Genomic DNA, 22,210 nt, shown 5'->3' on the forward strand with positions numbered 1-22,210 from the left:
TATTGGATACCTAAACTACATAAGTGTCCTTACAAACAACGGTATATTGCTGGGTCTTCCAAGTGCTCCACGAAACCCCTTTCTAAATTATTAACATCCATTTTATCAGCAATCAAAGACGGGCTTCAAAGTTATTGTGAAACTGCCTATTCTAGAGGTGGCGTGAATCAGATGTGGATACTTAAAAATTCCAAAGATCTTTTAGAGTACATACAATCTAACTCTCTTTCAGCTTGTAACAGTATTAAAACATTTGACTTTTCTACTCTTTACACAAGTATTCCACATTCCAAACTAAAAGACAAATTAAAAGAGTTGGTATTACTTTGCTTCATAAAAAAGAATGGCCAACGTAGATACAAGTATCTTGTCTTAGGGAGGGATAAATCATACTTTGTAAAGAATCATTCTGATTCAAACAAAAAATTCTCTGAAATCGATATTATCAAGATGCTTGATTTCTTGATTGACAACATATTTGTTACGTTCGGAGGACGTGTTTTTCAACAGACTGTCGGCATCCCAATGGGAACAAACTGTGCCCCTCTACTTGCTGACTTGTTTCTTTATTATTATGAGGCTGACTTCATGCAGGAACTTCTTAGGAAGAAAGATAAGAAGTTAGCAATATTCTTTAACTCTACTTTCCGCTATATAGATGACGTTCTTTCACTAAACAATTCAAAATTTGGTGACTATGTGGATCGCATCTATCCCATCGAATTGGAGATAAAGGATACTACAGATACAGTTAAGTCGGCTTCATATCTTGACTTACATCTAGAAATTGAGGGTCGGTTGAAGACAAAACTTTACGACAAAAGAGATGATTTCAGCTTTCCAATTGTAAACTTTCCATTTCTAAGTAGCAACATTCCAGCAGCACCTGCATACGGGGTATATATCTCCCAATTGATACGATATTCCCGTGCTTGCATTTCCTATCATGATTTTCTTGATAGAGGGTTACTGCTCACAAGGAAGCTATTAAACCAAGAGTTCCAAATGGTGAAGTTGAAATCATCCCTTCGTAAATTTTACGGACGCCATCACGAGTTGGTTGACCGTTATGGAATAACCGTTTCACAAATGATATCGGATATGTTCCTTACGTCGTAACTACAATCCCCTTCCCTTTCATGAATTGGACCTACCGAATTAGACTATTTACCGGATTTGTAATCACATAAGCAGCACGACGGGTGCCGCATGAGGAGCAGGATCTGCTTACCCTTCCGGAGCACCTGAGATCACCCCTAGTTTTTGGTGGGGTTCGTGTTGTTTATTCTTTAGTTTTCTATGTTGTGTCATTTGTACTATTGTTTTTCTGTTTGTCTTTTTCATTTTTAGCCATGGCGTTGTCAGTTTGTTTTGGATTTACGAGTTTGACTGTCCCTTTGGTATCTTTCGTCCCTCTATTCCAAACTAGTCAATATCAGATGATTTTTTTTTCCATTCTAAACAGGTAAAATCAAACTTATAATATGATGGTTTATCCAATTAAATGCTTGTTACAAGTCGTTGTTTAAAATTGAGACTATTTAGAATATGTTATGATAAGATTCAATTTGGTTATTTGTGCGTTTGTGAGTAAAAAAAAGATGTTAGTATGTTAAGCAAATGGATGGCGTTGATTTCAATTGGGATTATTTTTGTTTGGCTTTAAATAGATATGATCTAATGTTGAGTGGACTGTTGTTGCATGTTCAAGTGGGTATTGATTTCAAGTACTCCCCCAGTTTTCTTTTGAGTGTTATGTAGATAGCTAAGTAAGTTAACTTCATTGTAATATTAACTAAATAAAAAAGATACTTTTTACAAATGACACATTAAAACAACAGTGCATCGCAGTCTTCTCGTTTGTATTTTGAACATTGTCATTTCTGGGCCATTTATAGCTGACTTTGTAGTATGTTTTTTACAAATCGTTGAAGTCCGTACGGTAACCTTTAGTTGTCAGTTTCATTTGATCGCTTGTGGATAGTTACATCATTGGCAATCATACCACACTTCTTGTTTTATAGCAGTATGATAAAATGCCATAGTAGTATGATAAAATGCCATAGTAGTATGATAAAATGCATAGAGTATACTGTTTACACTGTTTAAAAAGGTCAACAATTCTAAACGTATATGCTTTGTAGATTTATGACTGGATTGCGAGAAGACTGACAGACTGGGGTAAGAATAGTTTTATACTTTTGGAAAAGGAATATATACATATAACATTGTATAAAACACATATAGAAACATAACTCATCAAGTTATAGATTCTTGTCAGCCCCTTTATGGCTCAAAAACATATATCTTCGGATTCATCCAAAGAATATGTGGGGTCAAACTACATTGAGAGTCTAGCCTTAGATAAACGTTTCTTGTTTTTATATTTGCGATACGTCTTGTATATTCTCCAAGGCACACCCCTTTATTGTTAATGCGGTTTACGACGTCGAGGTTTCTGCGTTATGAGTAATTCCTCTTTGATGCGATGGAGAACGTGACAATCATTTTGATAGGTTGATTTGCAGAGAAGTAAATAAAATTGTCTTTAAATCATTCTTGCATTTGATATATGAATAAATGATGTTTATATTAACATGATTAATGTGAATTTAGTGTATCTAACACAATAAAACATATGAAGAAAAATAGAGTAAACTATGCACCAATCTAACACAAACACACTCAAAACGACTGTCAAGATCTGGATATTCTACAAGAAGATGGTTTAATCAAATAAAAATATAACATAATGTCATACATGTATGTGCTAATCTATTTAGATAAATTTTCGATGGTAGGTTTAAAATTGTATTATATTTCCACAAATCATTAAGAAAGAATATTAATCATCAATAAGGTCATCAAATTCAATTTCAAATTGCACTGACGTATTATGAACATGTATGGCGCTCACATGTACATTTTTACACGCATATAAAAATAGTTTTCGGATAAACGACAATACTACAGTAACCCAATGACGCTCACGTGTAATATAAGAACAACACTGTAGGTTTTTTTATTTCACAATTCTGTTTCCGCCTGTGAAATAAAAATCGATATATTAAGTTACCAGGTGCGCACTTTTTGTATAAACAAACATAAACGTTTCTGTGTTTAATATTGAAAAACACATTACACATTTTTTTCGATACAGCGTAAAAGCATATTATCTAGAGTTATGTTATACAATGATACAAATCGCAAGACACTTTTTTTTCCTTTCATTGTCTTAATTGTCAATATACATATGTTTGTTAATTTAGGATCGTTTTTATTCAATAATACAAAACAAATCTTCTTCATTTAATAAGAATTTCTGTTCAAGACATATACACTCTATGAATCGAAATTTTCATAGAAGCATTCGTATCTACAATGCATTGTTTCGACCAACCGCTTTTATAGTACTTATCTATTATGGCTAGAATCTATGTAACAAAATGTATGTATAAATCTGCATGAAGTGTATAAAACAAACAAACCATAACACAGCAAATACCATGAACTCAATTGTCAATAACTTGATGTGAGAATATCGCCTAAACCTCCCTAATGTCTTTCGTCGTTGCTTTTATAATTGACGTAATGTATGCCCGCCAATTTAAATTGTTAACCTCTTTTTAGAAATCTCTTTTTCCATTACAGTGACCCTACCTTTGTATTTCCATATTTTGTTAAGATATAATCAACGCATATTCTTTTGAATTCTCATCGAGAAAACATTGGTCAATTTTTATCAAACTTGATTTTATAGATAATAGAAATGGCGGGAAAAGTATTTTATCAACTTATCGTAATCATTTTCTCCTCGGAAAATAGTTATAACAATAGTATAGTTACGAACTTTTCATAAAATTTGACACGATTCCCAAATTCCATGACTAAGATGACGTTTTAACGAGGTCGGTGACCCCAATTTCAATTTGCCTACTACTAAGCTTTTTACCTTGCCTGGTAAAGTAAATATAAATGATAAAGAAGATATTATTAGTAGATTTCAATATAAGGATTTACCGGTTTTATAAAAATGTTCTAATATTTGACCAAATGCAAGCGACCATCTTCCAACAGCTCTTTTACATATATATTTGTAGAGAATCACAGAACACAGACATCTTTTGATGATGCCTTGATTGTGAAGTTGTTCGCCTTTGAGTTTGCTAACAACTATTCATCCTGTTTTTATATAGCCTTTGTCAGAGGAGTATATACCTATACTTTATAAACATGTCTTTGTAAATTACATTGCTCATTTTTATGTTTAGGTGTAATACCACCATTGATTTCCCCTATTAGTCTTTGTTAAACAGGTTAACTTTGCACTTTTCGAAAGAATGTCAAGAAGTTATCTTTGTTTCAAATATAGATATAATTGGCATGAGTAACGTTTTATCCTTCCAATACAAGTTTCTCCCCTTCTCTAACCTATGTACAAGGTTTAGAAACCATGCAACCTCAAGTTTACAAAATATTCTATAGTAACCCCAAATAAAAAAAATAATAGTGATTTGAAATACCCAAGACATATGTTTATGAAACAGAAATGTTTTACTGCAATAAAATTTAGGATTGGTTGCCTACAAATGTCATATTCAAAGAGTTTTTTTTTTTACCTATTTTCGTATACAACTGGATGCGACGAACCATGATTTGGTGGTATTACACCTTTATGAAACTTCATTTTGTGCAAGCCCAGTTTACGGCAAAAGTTTATAAATATTCACAATTTAACTTTAAAGCTTTAAAGATAACTGCAAAACGATGAATGTGAGAAAAAGAATAAACATTATTTGACTTAAGATAATTTCAGGGGGTTTTAACAAAAACTCGAGTACTCGAGTATCGCTCGATACTACATAGAATCGGGTACCAAAATGACACTTGAATGATCTGTTTTTTGTTGTCTATACATTACTCTGTTGAGTAATGTTTCTCTGGAAATCAAATAGTACGTTTATTAATCAAAATTTAGTAACATTTTGAATTGTCATTCAAAAATCATTAAAGATAATTAGATTATGTATGAGAGAAGCTTTTCTTGTCTTGAAAGTTTGTCTACATGTTACCGAGCCATTCAAAAACATCTGTACCGTCAGAGCAAATACTGTTCTTTGCAGGGTTGTGTTTAGTAAGATGAGAGACCGACGATGCAAGAAAAGTAAAAAAAAAAACATATAATATTTCTTAATATGATCACATTCGTTGAACCCTGTACTGAATCTCTAATTGAAGTTAAATTATTCTGAACCATTATATCAAACTTTTAAAAGTATTGTTGTATTTCAATTGATCATGATTCCCTTGTTATTTATTTTCAGAGATTGGGAGAGGAAGGTATCTTTGGTTTAGGAGAAAAATACATAGATCATTGCAATCCTTATGGAAACTGTATGCCAGAACTTTCCTTTCAGATTCTTTTTCTTATAAGTTGCAAACCGTTGCCAAAATTCTTCAATGATATCGTTTTGCTGTAAGTATGCATATGTGTGATAGTAACAATATATTTATAATAGTGTCCACATACAAGGTTGTAACGTTTATCAATATCAATCAGTTTACTCTAACATACCTCCAATTTGATTAAATACCAATGAATGGGCATGATGTATTAGATTCGTTAGTCAATGAGAACACCATCCAACTATATAATTCAATAAGAAAAATGACGTTTTCAATTGTAACATGTTCTTACCTATACATAGCCTTATCGTAGATTTAAGAAGGACTTTAAAGGGTTCACGAACACATCTTGAAACAGTAAAATATCGAAAAATATCATTGACATTAATACTTGTTAGCATAAAGCATATTTCCACGAAAAAAAGTTTAATTAGTTATAAAAGAACTGATCCCAATGTTACGAAGATCTTAAAACACCAATATCAGAGTAGAATGTGAATATACACACACGGATTTTCAACACCATTTTTGTAACGCCTTCAAGAAGTCACAGGGGTGATAGTGAGGATGGATTAACAGCATCAACAATGTTTGACTCCATCCAACGGTTGTATTATGTATTTCCAATTGCGTGCTCGTATATCCTTTATTGCATTTAATTGTTCATCTGTTAGTTCGTCTGTAAGAAAGTAAAATTTAAAACGATTAATCATGTTTATTATAGTGTAAACTTTGTTACCATGTTCAGAGATATCGGACATGTTCCTTACGTCGTAACTACTATCCCCTTTTCTTTCATGAATGTGAACTACCGAATTAGACTATTTACCAGATATAACATAAGCACCACGACGGGTGCCACATGTGGAGCAGGATCCGCTTACCCTTCCGGAGCATCTGATATCACCCCTAGTTTTTTTTGTGGGTTTCTTGTTGCTGATTCTTTAGTTTTCCATGTTGTGTTATGTGTTCTATTGTTTGTCTTTTTTTATTTTTAGCCATGGCGTTGACAGTTTGTTTTCGATTTATGGGTTTGACTGGCCCTCTAGTATCTTTCGTCCCTCTTTATTAGTACTAAAATTGAAAATAAGAAAGTGAAACAAAAAGTTCTTAGCCAACAATTTCGTTTTAGGTTGTAAACTATTAAATGTTGGTCCGATTGTAGGATTCACGAAAATTTCATTGTTTCAAAGTTTGTTATCATGTGAGTTGCGGGAGAATACGATACGGTTAGTAAAGGACATTTGGTTTCAATGATGAGTATGATTACACTACTCTAAGTCATGTTCTATTGCAGTTGAAACTTTTTGCATACTCTAATCTTTATGGTAAATATATGAGATAAGGTAATATAAAAGTAACTCCTAATTAGTTTGTAAATGTTTGAACACAGCTCATTTCCATGATTTTATTGGCCGACTTTGCATATTTTGTATGTAGGAAAATAGGAAAATTTAACTTAACCACTTAATATATAATATTATAGAACAGTTATGTGTGTTTGTCTTTCATTTTGCTAGTGTACTTTATCTCTATGCCTCTTTGTGAATCTTTTATACAAATATGACGTGACTCTGTTCTTACACATGCCATCATTGTGTTATTATACAGCCCTTGGATGGTGTAAACTTCCCCAAAAAACGTGTATGGTGTAATGGTGTAAGGTGTATGGTGCAATGGTGTAAGGTGTATGGTGCTATGGTGTATGGTGTAAGGGGAATGGTGTAATGGTGTATGAGGAATGGTGTGATCGTGTAACGTGCAATCGGTAATGGTGTGAATGAATGGTGTATGACATTTCATTGGTGAAATCGAAGTACTTTTTATTTTAATTTTTCGGATTGTAAACATAATTAATAATAATAATCTATTCTTAATTAATATTATTCCAGAGTAGCAAATTACTTTACACTATATATATTATAAATAAGAATACGAAAAAAAAATTAATGTGTACATATAAAAGTAACTATTTTTATTATTTTTTCATATTCTTATTTATAGTGAACAATGGCTATAAGATTGGATAATTGTTATCCCTTGCAGCTATCATAAATTAAGGGAAAAAAATTGTTAACTAGAAGCCGTATAAAGAGGTTATCCATGCATAGGAACATTATTTTTATATCATGGGTTATCAACATCATTTTTGACGTTGCTTCGTTCCCCATTTTTGACAGGCTCTTCATAAATATTCATTCGTAATTCACGTTTGTTTGCCTTGGATTTACGATTCTGTTTAAAATGTTCAAAAGAAAATTGTACACTGTACAGTGTACGTTACATGTAGCATGCGTTGCACATAAGGTGTTGTATATACTATATACTATAATTATGAACAATCTCGTCAATTGTGTTAATAGATTTGTCCTGATGGCCGGGATAATAAATAACATGTTTAAATAATTGTATTATATGATTCAGCATGGTCAGCCTGAGGTTTCAAATCACTGAAATATTGTTGCGAGACAATATTTTGAATAAAAATAAGACATGCCAACAATCTACCAAATTTATATAATGCAATCCATTCTGACATCAAATTATTGCTGATTTACTATGCTGCTATATTGATTTACATAATAAAGTGCAAATATGGTCAGTTTTGGTTGATGAATTAGAATAATTTTATTTTATGAGTCAGCTTGAGGCATCAAATTACTGAAATTTTGTTGACACCTTAAAATAATTTTACTATACGAGTCAGCTTGAGATATCAAATCACTGAAATTGTGTTGACGTGTTAAAATAATTTTATTATATGAATCAGCTAGAGCATTGTTGAGTATCAAATCACTGAAATTTTGTTGACGCGTTAAAATAGTTTTATCATATGAGTGAGCTTAAGTTATCATATTACTGAAATTTCGTTGACGCATTAAAATAATTTTATTATACGAGTCAGCTTGAGCATTGTTGAGGTATCAAATCACTGAAATTTTGTTGATGCGTTAAAATACTTGTATTGTATGAGTCATCTTGAGGTATCAAATCACTGAAATTTTGTTGAGGCGTTTAAATAGTTTTATTTTATGAGTTATGTGAGTGAGCTTAAGGTATCAAATCACTAAAATTTTGTTGACGCATTAAAATAATTTTATTATATGAGTCAGGTTGAGAATTGTTGAGGTATCAAATCACTGAAATTTTGTTGATGCGTTATAATAATTTTATTATATGAGTCAGCTTGAGGTATCAAATCACTGAAATTTTGTTGCAAGACACTATTTTGAATAAAAAGAGGATATGCTGGCAATCTAAATGATTGGAATAAATTTGTGTTGACATTGTGTTGCAGTGTTGCTATCATTTGTTTAATGCAATGCATTCTGATATCAAAATAGTGCTGATTTTCTATGCAGCTATATATATAGATTTACATAATAAAATATAAATATGGTCAGTATTGGTTAAATGCATTGATATAATTTTACTATACAAGTCAGCTTGAGGTATCAAATCACTGAAATTTTGTTGCGAGACACTTTTTTTAATAAAAGAGAACATGCTGGCAATCTAGATTGATTGGAATAAGCCCGTTAAATAAATGCGTGCAAATGTAATCAAAAGTTGAGTGAAAACGTAAAACATTTTAGTTTCCAAATGCGTACAAACATACATGTAGTGCGCCCATTAAACATGTTAAAAGGAGATATGGTACTATAGTATATGATTGTTAATGAGACCACTCTCCACAAGAGACCAAAGTAAGTCAGCTATTAAAGGCCCCGAGATGAGCATAGTATCCAGTCTGAAAAAAAGGATTCATTAATACTTATATTATTTTTTTAGTAATGATGCGAGATCCTAAGTATTTATTACGTACTTCTGGAATATTTGCTGCTGCACAATAAGGGAGGCAACATATAACGTGCAATGGAGATTTCAAACTTATAAGCCGAAAACATACCAACAATGCCAGGCAAAATAAAACGAAAAAGCACCTGTGTTCTTTGAAATGTCAAAATTGCCTTATTTTGAGCAGGGACTTTCTATACTAAGTCCTGTTTTGAGGAACGTCGTGTAACACAAAGTAGTAGAAGTAGTACCAACATGGTACAATTGACTAGCTGGTGGTATAATTTTATCATGTTTATTGTCGGTATCATCATGATCATGTTTGTAGTAAACAAAATTATATATAGATTAGGCGTTATAATTGCCATGGTAAAATATAATATACTGGGAGTTTTGTACTGTGTCATTCAAGGTTCCCCCCTTTCTTCTTACGATTGTGTTAAGAGGTGATTCTTCCTATAAAATTCAGGACTAATAAGAACTATAAACATCGATCACTTTTTAGACGAAGAAAATATTTACGAATATAGGAGCTGGAAAAACAAACTCCCATGCTGTCTACGCATTTCAACAGATTATGTGTAATGAGGATATCTGAATTGGGTATTTTCTACATTTCATATGATAACTACAGAAAATAACAATACATATGTTTGTATACCATGCATTGCCATGTATATAGTTGTCCATTTGTCTATTTAAAGTCACTTCCCGTTTTTTCACATGTTAAGCTAAACGCATGAAAGATAGAAGTTGAAAAATTGTTTCATATAATTTCACTCTTTCATGAAATGTTTTACTGCTTGCATGAATGAATTTATTTGGTTTTGACAGAGTTTAAACCATCTTAACATATTTCCGTCCCTGATGGTCACATGAGCATGATGGTACACAATATACAAGTTTGTCGGGGAAATGTGGATTGCGGATTAAGAAGTTAACTTAGATATCAAACTTGAAAAAACACCTGAGGCGAATTCCACACGGAAATGTATTTTCTCTTCAACAATATCCTAATTCTCTTTATTTTCATTTAAACTGGGCTAATACATTTTCTGGCATATACAATAAAAATAAACATACGATAAAATTGAGAATGGAAATGGGGAATGTGTGGAAAGAGACAACAAAACAACCAAAGAGCAGACAACAGCCAAATGATTGGTGTCAATCCAAGTGGGGAGGCGACGAACAGCAAACTATGGAACCAATATTAAAATTTTGATAATATCAACTATATCACAAGTCCACAAGATACTCTTTTCATATATTTACATACTAAATCTATTCTATGGAATTTATTTCTGCACAAAAACGAATTTAGAATATTAGAATTCATATTTTAGTTCAAAATTTTATCGATTGATTGTTGATTGCATAACGTCCAGTGGCAAAATTTCATGCATATTAAGGACGAAATATCATTTAAAAAAATATGGGAGGGTTGGGATACCGCTAACATGTTTAACCCCGCCACCGATTATTTATGGATGTGCCTGTCCCAAGTCAAGAGCCTGTAATTTAGTGGTTGTCGTTTGTTTATGTGTTACATATTTGTTTTTCGTTCATTTTTTTATACAAATAAGGCCGTGAGTTTTCTCGTTTGAATTGTTTTACATTGTCATATTGGGGCATTTTATAGCTGACTAACCGGTATGGGCTTTGCTCGTTGTTGAAGGCCGTACGGTGATCTACAATTGTTAATGCTTGAGTCATTTTGGTCTCTTGTGGACAGTTGTCTCATTGGCAATCATACCACATGTTCTTTTTTATATATGGAGTAATACTTACGACACATTTAAATGTTTTGTATCATTTGGTAAAATATCGAAACTCAAGTTTGCTTATGTAGATAGAATGAAAACGTAAAAAAAAGATAGTTCAGCTGAAACGATTTATTAATGCAAGAAAACGATTGTGAACTGTTTAAGACAGAGTGGACTCCATAGTAGCCGAGTGCTTTATATCTTGTTCCTTTGCAAGACTTGTCATTCATATTCTGCAGTATAGAACATATTATTTATACGGTAATAGTCAACAAGTCTACTTAATACCAGACACGCAATAGTATTTTCAAATTTCTTTAATTTAATACCAAGATAAATAAAAACCACCTATATTAATTTGATACCCAATGTTTCCTTGAATATAAACATATTTTCATTCGGTCAATAAAATATGAAATTAGTAATATACATGCTGATTTGTAATACCCGGAAAAGTCAAGGTATAACACTCAGTACTTATATAGGCTAGCCCGATGATACAGAATGCATCATCTATGTCAAAGAAATTCGCAAAGCATGACCATTCGAATGTTGGAAAAAAAGTCACGGAAAAAAAGTCATATGGCTGCACATATATATGAATATAATGAGAAACATTCCCAATAAATATTTAGTACATAGTGACTTTTTCACGAGTATTCCAACATACTTCTGACAAATACTTTCACTTAAACATTTTGTGACTTTCTTTTCCGTTTACCGACTATTCATGATTTAAGTGGAGTAATTTTATGTGCTACAGTATTTACAAGCAGTATTTTTAATTGTTTAATAAGTAATAAAAACACAATCATTTTGATAGCCAATATATAGGGGGCACCATGAAATGATTTTTTTAGAGATGTATATATGCGAGTTTGAGTGTGGTTTTTTTTTTGGAGGGGGGATTGGAAGAGGGAGGGGTGTCAGAGCGTCGTTTCTATATTCCTATATCTATATATTTTGCTTTTATTTATTTTACTATTTAACTTAATTGCCAATTGATCATTATTTTAAACGTCCTAAACATGCATCAAATTAATATTTGCCACTAGACGTTAAACAACTTTTCTTGGACCTGGGGAATAAAAAAAGGGGGGTAAACAGGTTGTTGATTTCCCTTGAAAGTAAGAGGGGAAAGACATTCTATTTAAAAACCAACTCTTGTATGGTATTAAAAAATGAATAGTTTAATTTGTTGCTGAATAAATTTACAAAACGACAGTTTTGAAGGAAAACAAACATACATTCACAAGAAATGTTATTGCTGTCTCTAAAAACACCGCAAAGAACCTCTTTTGTGCACAAAGGAGCACAAAAGACCGCAGAGGAGTTTGATAGGTGCACAAAGGACCTGAAATTGTTTATAGAATGGGGGGAAAGTGATTTTTCACAAAAAACGATATTGATTTTTATTAAACATGTTAAAGGTAAACTCCGCAAAAAAATCAAAAATTGATAGCATGTGTTATGAAAGGATTTAGGACACTTTTAGAAATAATTAGAAATTGAAAATGATTCATTGATATATGAAAATAAAGTAAGAAGAAAACACATATAGAAGATATCGAATAACAAGCATTATCTTAGATGCATGATAAGCAAAAATAGTACAAGTCAAGAACCTCATTTGTTATTTGGCACGCGTTTAGAAGGTTGCCGGACAGATGTATGTCGAATTGATATTACATCCAAGGTTATAACCATATTCGCAGAATGTGTAGATACTACAGCATCATGAATATTCAGTAATACATTTAGGCACACAAGATTGTATAAATAACCAATCAAAAAGTTTAGATACGAAGATTGACGTACACAAGATATTAATTAAAATTTAACAAATCTTTAATCATCAATTATAATGAAGATCAGAAATTGAAATTCTTCCAAAAATATTATTTTATTTAATTTAAGAAATAAAAGTCCAAATGCTTTTCAAAAACAAATAAATATAATTTGCATATTATGAAGCAATAAATGTTTTGGCAACACATTCCAAGAAGCTCAATCTTGTCTGGGGAACAAGAATGTCGGGTAATGAGTAGTGACTATAAAAGCAAATATAAGTCTACTGCCCGCACATTATACACAATACAATCCTTGTTCCTACCAGCAAATTGAGTTGTCTTATTTATTTCATTAAAAAGGTAAGTTATATAATGTTACTTAAAGTAATTTAATAAAATAAATTAATTGCAAATTAATAGGAAATAATTCAATAAATATGATAAGTTTAATTCGAGCAATATTTGAAATAGAAATATATTTGTTATTGTCAAATGATAATCTTATTGTTAATCTGTATGATTTATGCACTGTAATATTTAACGATCAAAAAGAAAAGACATGACATTATACACAATACAATCCTTGTTCCTACCAGCAAATTGAGTTGTCTTATTTATTTCATTAAAAAGGGTAAGAAGGCGCGAGTCCCACTCTCGCTGCCAAGCTGTCCACAACAACGACATGTAGTCCCCAGATGTTCAAACATCCTTCTACCTACAAGAACTGTAGAAGAACTCAGAAAACAAGAAGAGGCAAATCAACATCATGTTTATCAATAAAGAAACAACAAAGACAACCTTATACAAACATCAACAAGTAACCACCATGTCCAGTTTTCAACAACAATATCAAAAACCTTTTCACAACACATGTCCATTCTGTATAAAAATGCTGATATTCATAGATATTAAAGTTGTATTCTGCTAGACAAGAGATCACCATCGATTTCAAATTTAGAGTATCAATGATTATTTTCGTGCCGCCATTTTGACCATCTTTACCGTTTCAAGCCACGATATGTCTATGAATCACAAAAGACCAAAACGACAGAAACCTAATGTAGTCATAATTGCGAGTATCTTGTCAAGCGTACGGTTGTATTATCCGACTTACTAATTTGATACGGATTTTTTTTTAAGTAACCAAGGTTTGCATGTTGTTTTCAACTATTTATATGGGAATTTCGATAAAAAGTCATAGTTCAAAGTCATAAATGATCATAAATAAGTGTTCTGTGAAAATTGTTTTCGAAAAGACTAAGGTACTAACTTATGGATTTTGAAGCAATACGATACTACCAAAGGCTATCCAGATTGGGAAGTAAAAATGATATACCAATTATACATGTTACTAGACGTATAAATGCAAATTAGTGCAAAACCTCAAATGACCAAATATTACTGATTTGTGGGTTTCTTCTGTATAAATTTATGAAACATTTTTTTATTATTTGAAATATACCAAATTTTATTTAAAAATAAAATGTAATAAGTTTACTATCGCCTATTTTATATATATGTTTTAAATAAAATAAAAACATACAGGAACAAATTTACTGTCAAATTTTAGAAAGACACCTTCTTATAACTAAACAAACAACCCAAAAATTAACAAAAATAAAAAGTTGGCTAAATGAGAATACCTTATTTTTAAAAGTTGGATAAATGAGAAGACACCGTCTGATCAACTGCATGGTTAAAGGTATTACTCCAAAAGGTATTGTGAGGTGACACGTCCAGGTATTCAAGCGATTTCCTGTCGGGTGTAAAATATACATCTCTGTCTTGCGTTTCCGGTAGTGATATACTAGTCAATATTACTAAAACTCAAACGCTTGTTTATAAATAATATTTCTGGTGTAAAGAATATTATTTATAAAAATCTAAATAACTAAAAAAAAAAATTTAATAAAATAAAAATCTGTTTATACATTTTTCCAAGGGTAAATTTGGGAAAATGTAAGTATTCGTCTAGTAGTCAAAAGTAAAGGACAGTTTGAAACATACAAGAAATATTGATTAAACAAAAATATACGCACTTGTCGACCATTCGATTGTACGCCAGGATAAAAATTACGAACTATAGATAGTTGCAATCTAAAATTATATACCGGCATTTTTTCATTGAACATAAGAAAGAAACATACATTTTGTTTAATTTGGGTTGAAAGTTTTGTAAATAGACTAGTCGTCGCAAGAAATCAGTACATGTATGTTATCATGGGATTTCGATGGACTATTGTATACACGTGACCAAAAAGAAGAAAACGAAAAACCATTTTGAATTAAATACAGGTCGATATTTAACTTGCTTTATGGTTCATCGAAGTTATGGACATGGTAAAATCACAGATTTCTATTTCAATAAAATTGTTCTCGAACAAAGGAAGGAATTCGTCATCACAATTGTTGGGTATAATGTTTTATAATATGAACATGGTTCTGAAAGTACTTTTTGCCAAATTTCCTGTTCCGACATGCATGTTATATATATGCCACTGGACGTCCACTAATTATCCCCAAGGGATGTGAATATTTTGCTGGAAAACTATTGAGTATCAAAGTTTAAAATTAAGTTCGGGATTTATTTTCTTTCTTGGTATTCAATAACAGAAAAAAGAATAAACTGCTTGTCCGCTAAATAGGGGTTTTCTTGCCATATAAAAGAATTATAGTTATATTAAAAATATAGCAAAATGACATTAAATTGGTTCCGTCTTTTTTTTAAATATCGTTAAAAAGATGTGTGTCTAAGGTGAACGACACAAGAACCTATTCATACTTTAGTACGAGTGTATAGCATGTAAATATTCCTACCCAATATGGTTGTATTGGAAATCTTTTTCATACAGATTGACAACTCATGGTCCGATATGCATGTAATATTTGCCCATGACGCCCATTGTTCTTTCTACCGTCATCATCTAATTCTTTGATACTGCTGTAAACATCGATGATTCACACCCAAACAAAATGGGAGTGATGTATCTTCAGAGCTTGGTTTGGTAGGTGGTCACTCAAAATCGTTATTTAAAAATCCTGTTTGTGAGATGTAGATTCACTTCAATACCGAAATTTCGGCTATGTCTTTCACAAGTTAATAACACGGAGAAGCAGACTTTTCTTATAAAATAACGAGTGTTGCCTGTCCGGTACATGAAAAGATCGGTTAGAAAGCAAGTTTTGAATTTTAGTTAGATTGGAAAGCTTAATTCGAGGGTTGAATATTGTAAGCGTCAATAAAGGAGGTTGGAGTGGTCCACTGGCAATATTTTTATTTCATTAACGGTGCATTTGATAGGTTTATATGTTTGTTTTTACCGGTTCTTTTATTTAATCTTTTTAATAACCAATGGATGCCGTAGGAGGTTCAACAGAGTTGTGATCAAGGATTACTCTGCATGACCAAAAATATGTTGGTCCAAGAAACGTGAACACTAAAATCTGACCAACCTTGAATTTCTGCTGACCAATGTCCTTACTGAGTGAAAGATACATACTTTTTATTAACATAAAACAAAAACTTTGAATGTTAAACCAACCTTGGTTAAACGTATAAGGAGTATTACTTTAAAAAAAAATAAGATTTTTTTTTCAAAATTTGAGGGGAAAAAAATCGAGTCAAGTTCATTTTAGAATAACACGTCATATCGTACTCTAAAGGAAAAAAAATGCGTTTTCAATCTCGACATTTTAAGGGAGAAAAAAAAAAGAAATTGCAAAAATTTACCAGTATATTTTTAGGTTCGTGCGTTTTAGTTTTTAGTGAAGATGAGATGTGAAAGCTATTTTGTGGATGATTCATCTAATTTAATAAAAGGATATGTATGATTATACTGTTGATTGGTGCAGAAAAATAATTATTATTTATATTACGCTGGCCATAAGCATAACTAGTTATTGCACGACGGGATCGTAAACTCGCAAAACCGAGTATACTCGATTTTCAGAGTTCGCCTTGACCGGTTAACTGTACACCAATATCGCTTTCATGATTATATATGAATAGTTTATATGATCTAAGTACTATACGTTTTTTTGCATTGTTTGTCGTTTTTATCTGAAAACCAAGTTTTTTTTAAATTTACGCTAGATTTTAAAAACGAAAAACTTAATAATAAAAGCAGTGAAACCCATATCGTTATTTATTGAAGGAGGCCACAGCCTCTACAGAAAGGCAGATCACGGCTAAATATATAGTACAAGCAAAGTTTTCTGTGTAATTTATTAACACATACATGTATATGTATTTGATCTGTGTTGTTTATATGACCATGATCACGGAAGTCTTAATTTTATATATTAGTTTGCAAAATTGTGATCAAAATTCGTTTTTTAAAACAAATAAATAATTTTGTAGTCGTTGAAATTTAATTGCATTATGGGTAATTTCGGATCGTGTAGATATAATGGGGAATCGTGTATGGTGTAAGGTGTAACGTGTATGGTGCAAAGGTGTAACGTGTATGGTGTAATGGTACAAGGTGTGTGGTGTAATAGTGTATGGTGTATGGTGTAATGGTGTATGGTGTTAGTGGGAAGTTTACACCATCCAAGGACTGTACTATGATAAATTTGTGTATTCCTTTCTTTCATTTTTGCTAAACAGCTAGGTCTATGTTCCAGTGTGTGCCCCTTTGTTACATATTTGTTTGTTTTTAAAGCGATTTAAATTATAACACAATGTTGACTGCACATCTATTTTTACATGTTTTCCTGTAATGTCTTTTATTATGTCTGTTTGTTTTGTTGACACATCGATGTCAATATAATAGAATATGATGCGATTGTGCTACAAGTGTGAGGTTAAGCTACAATGTAGCTTTATAACCAGGTTGCATTCATAATTATCAACATAAGGAAATTCCTTTACCGATTCAGAATAATAAAAGTTGTTATCCATTCGTTTGAGCCTTTGATTTTGCCATTTAATAAAAGCTTTGTGATTTTAAAACATTAACAAGTGTTAACATTTCAATTTCAACATTATACTATAATTACGTACATTCGATACAAATTTTTGTGTCAACTACTATTACTTTGTTAAGGGCATACGATACAGTTACAGGGAAGGTCATGACGTTGCTAACGTAATTTGTTATTTTCGCGACGTCAAACTGTGACATATCGGGAAAAGATACATTTTTCGACTGATTTTTATCATTCAAACTGATTTAATTTGAAAACGAGTTCATGGACCCCTATTTTTCAAAACGGCATTTGGTTTCATTTTGCAGGGAGATTATGTGACCCAAATTTTATAAAACTGTAAATAGAGGATTTTTTTTAATTGTGATAAACATGCAGTAAACAATTACGTTTTTTCCTCAATTCATGAACATTTGATAAATATGAGTCATTTCTGAATTAAAAAATGCATATTTTTTAAAGATATTTATAAAATACAGAAATTACCGATTATTTAACAAAAAACAATTTGTTTTTATCTTTTATAACAAAAAAGTTATGTCTTTCTTTCGAAAAAGAAATTACGGCCACAAATCTGAATTTCGAGCAAATATACAAAATTTCGACTTCATTTTACGCAAAAAGTAGCACACGAAGGTATATTATTTATTACATATTTGATTTAATCAGGTAAAAAATAGCCTATATGCAAATTTTCATGAACTTGTAAATACAGGATCAAAACTGTATCGTATGCCCTTAACAATGAGAGGTTATGAGTATGTATTTAACCATTTTGAACAAAAAGTTAATATCATTTGTTTTATCATAATATTCTGCATTTATTGTAATGATAGTAAGTGATTTAACATGTACAATTTATATAAATCATCAAAAAATATGACTATACGACTACCCCATTTGAATGTACAAGCCTTTTGTGTACTGTAATAATATTCATTAAATACAATTTATAAGGCTTTCAAATTTCTGTGATAATTAATTATTGTATATATCACAGGCTTACCCTACACACAGGTTTGTATAAATGTGAGTCCTCACTGGAGCATCGGAGTAAACCCTAAGTCTTCTTTGGTTCGTGTTGTTTAGTCTTTGAGTGGATATTTTCGTTAACATGCTTTTTTTACGTTTTTCAAATCAGTTATTTCTTTCGAATGTAGCCTTTGAAATTTTTACCGTTTTTGTAATCTCCTTTTTATATATATATTTAACGCTTCTAAGACAATGACAACGGCAATAACGCAATAAATCGACTGTTGTATTGTATACATTTGTCCAATTAATTATATTATAGTTTTTGTTCTATTTAATAGGTGGTTTAAACGTTGTATAAGCAAAAAAGTGCAAGAAAAATTGCCTTATGTCCAGACAGAGGCTCTTAAACCTTCACTTGGTGATTTCACGATGGAAGAACACACAGAGAAAATTATACAATATGGATTTCTTATGGTTTGTTAATTCTTTTTTATTTATATGACGACATTTTATGATTGTTATGCCGTTTTTTTACATCCTTTAACCTTTTTTAAGACTGTATGTGTACTGCCCTTACACATTTCGACTCAGAGTTATATATAACTAATGATTATGATTTATTAAATACTAATGTTTGACGCCAATTGGCCCAAGAACACAATTATTTCGTAGTGTATTTCTTTTATACAATAAATTCAAATATAAAAATCGTACCTGCTATTTCTCAAAAAGATTTTCACAGTGTAATGTACTACCAGTGAGACAAATAATATCAAAATTATAGAATTTTTTACCAGCTCTAACTCAAAATATTGACAATTCTGTGTTATGGGGGTGTAAAACTCAGTTTGACAGCTTCAGACGTGATACAATTTGACCTTTTAGAACTAGACCAATTCACTACTTTGCATAAAGAATCAGCACCAACATTTTTTTGACATGTAACTACATCCCCCTACTTAATATTTCATGCAATTAATATCAAAAAATAAATTGGGAAAGTGTATCAAATAAAACATGCAAGTTATACACTGTTTATACTAGGGACTATATTCGTAGACAACGAAACCCAAAGGACGATAACTGTGTCCTTGGACCAATTGCAACATTCAATGATGTCATGGCGGTAATGTTCTATTGGTGTACGACAGCCTAGAGAATATGAAACTTTCGGCAGGAAAAAACTGGAAATCCTTGAAAATCAATAACAAATTTTTACAAGTCAGGTTTTAAATTCACAATTCTGCTCTTGAAAATCTTAAAAAAGTTTGACTACTTTTTTTATATAACCTCTGAAATTGCTTTTGTGATTTAATGTTAAAGTTCCTGAATCAATAACAAAAGTACGTACAAGAAGCAAGAACAAGTAGCAATAGCATGTATAGTACACAGTACCTAAACAAGGTATCAGGTTCTTTTTGCTGTCATACTTTTAAAGTGGGTGTTGGGGAACAACACCCATAACTGATGTTAATGAACACCCGGTTCCGTAAGACTCAGAATACATTTATTACATAATATAACAAGGTATAAGAAAAGAAATTAGATATGAGGAAACACTTTTGCTTTTATTTGGTCAGTTTCTTTTGGCTTGAGGAGCTATTAGTATCCAGTGACCACCACCAATTTTTGTTTGCATTGTCTGCAGTCATTGATTCATTGATCTGAAGCCAATACACATTGATGACATTTGTTAAGATCTATTGAAATATATCATAACAATAATTATGACACTTATCCGACACAAATAAATGATGTATAAACAACATTTGACTTTTTAAACTTGGTCTACTTTGTATTTATATGTTATGATCATTTCATGTAATTGCTGCTTATACAAATTCAATACAAATATTTGAAGATTTTTTTTTCAGTTGTTTGCAGCCTCACTTCCGATAGCACCACTAATTGCTCTAATCACAGTTCTTATTGACATCAGGTTAGATGCAAAAAGGATGCTTTGGTGGTACAGAAGACCTTTAGCAACGATAGCACAAGATATAGGTAATGTTTGTGCCACGATACGATATTCATGACGCAAGTTCTTGATGTTGCCTTTTTGTCGTATATTAGAGTGAGCAAATCAATTTTGTTGGTATGGCCCGGGTGTTGGCAATTTTTCTTAGTGCAATTTGCTGATTTGCCCCAACAACGATACTGCAAAAAAGGCGACAACAAGAACTTCGCGATTACTTAAAAAATTGATGCCAAAAAAGAAACGATATTGATGAGAATGGGGGTCATAACAGCATTAGCCGAAATCTATTTTTATAATATAAAAACTTCTATCCGCAATTTGACAATTTGCATGTATCACACCTTGTCGGCGAAAATTAAAAAAAAATCGAAAAACATCTTTAAATACTCAAGAGCTTTCCCAAGCCATCTGTACTGGTTTTCTGTAGACCAGAAAGGCTCAAAGACCTTCTGGAGAGAGCTAGTTATCATATAAAGCAGTCAGGCTTTTTATCTGTGGGTTCTTTCAAGGAAAGCCGGACTTGCAAACACATACTGATTACCCATTCTTTTAACAGTCACTCCACTGGATTTTAATACATCATACTCTGTAATGGTACATGTAATTGCAGAGCTACTAAGGATCTCCTACAGTGTAAATGTGTCTTAACGGTCGCCACATTAGATATTTAAGAATTGTACTACATGTAGTTCATACCGCACATTACCATGATTATCTATTATAGCATATTCGTGCAGATTTGTTGTAAATAACTATATAATCGACATCATTTTTCAAATTTTAGAATTGTTCTAGCCTCTCTCTCTTGGGTGTTTACTATTTTATTGTACCCTTATCAAGATTGTTATATTTTAAACAGAATAGATTGATATGAATGAATGAATGAATCTTTATTGCGTTAGCAACACGATTGCTTAAGGAAAATGCAAATATACATGAATATGACAAATATGAAAAAAAATTACAGAGAACAATGAAACAATGCCGAGATAAATAAAAATAACTAGTAACAATATTGGTTTAAGTTATGTATGACTAAATCTAGATGTTAGCACAATATGTATAAATAATGATAAAACTCGCATTAAAGATTATTTTTCCAGAATTGGTATACAACATTTCAGGAATGCAGTACACTTGATTTTTTTTTAGATTTAAATTAACTTCAATATAGAAGAATATCTTTCTTATAACAATAATGTTAGTCTGTTAACAAAGTCACGTAGTGGACATTGAAGTAAAATATTGAAGCTGGTCGTTATCACTAAAATAATATTCCTAGAGAAAATGATGTATGTGGATGTTGACAAATGTATGTTATTGTAGATGACGACTATTTTGTTCTTGTTTGTTTGTACGAACACAATTTTTACTTTAAGTATTATTAATCTTAACCTAATAATCGCAAACTATTAAATATACTACAAGCTTCTAGTAAGTCTCTTACGAATAACATTATGTAATTATGTAAAACCTGCATAGAATATTCTATCTAATATGGTCTCATAACTTATTAAAATTTTTAATTATACTATTGTTTTCTGCAGTCTATTCATGTTTTATATAAT

General features: G+C 31.4%; 1 protein-coding gene across 1 annotated transcript in view; it reads left to right on the plus strand.

Moving 5' to 3' along the window:
* Positions 1-22,210, plus strand: part of LOC134697782 (anoctamin-7-like) — a 57,402-nt gene that overhangs the window by 27,174 nt on the left and 8,018 nt on the right. Inside the window, exons 11-15 of the mRNA XM_063560069.1 lie at positions 2,145-2,181; positions 4,101-4,210; positions 5,325-5,476; positions 19,003-19,138; positions 20,539-20,668. Of these exons, the coding sequence (XP_063416139.1) occupies positions 2,145-2,181; positions 4,101-4,210; positions 5,325-5,476; positions 19,003-19,138; positions 20,539-20,668 (565 nt within the window). The remainder of the gene's footprint in view (positions 1-2,144; positions 2,182-4,100; positions 4,211-5,324; positions 5,477-19,002; positions 19,139-20,538; positions 20,669-22,210) is intronic.

The sequence above is a fragment of the Mytilus trossulus genome, chromosome 14 (assembly GCF_036588685.1).
Source record: "Mytilus trossulus isolate FHL-02 chromosome 14, PNRI_Mtr1.1.1.hap1, whole genome shotgun sequence".
NCBI lineage: Eukaryota > Metazoa > Mollusca > Bivalvia > Mytilida > Mytilidae > Mytilus > Mytilus trossulus.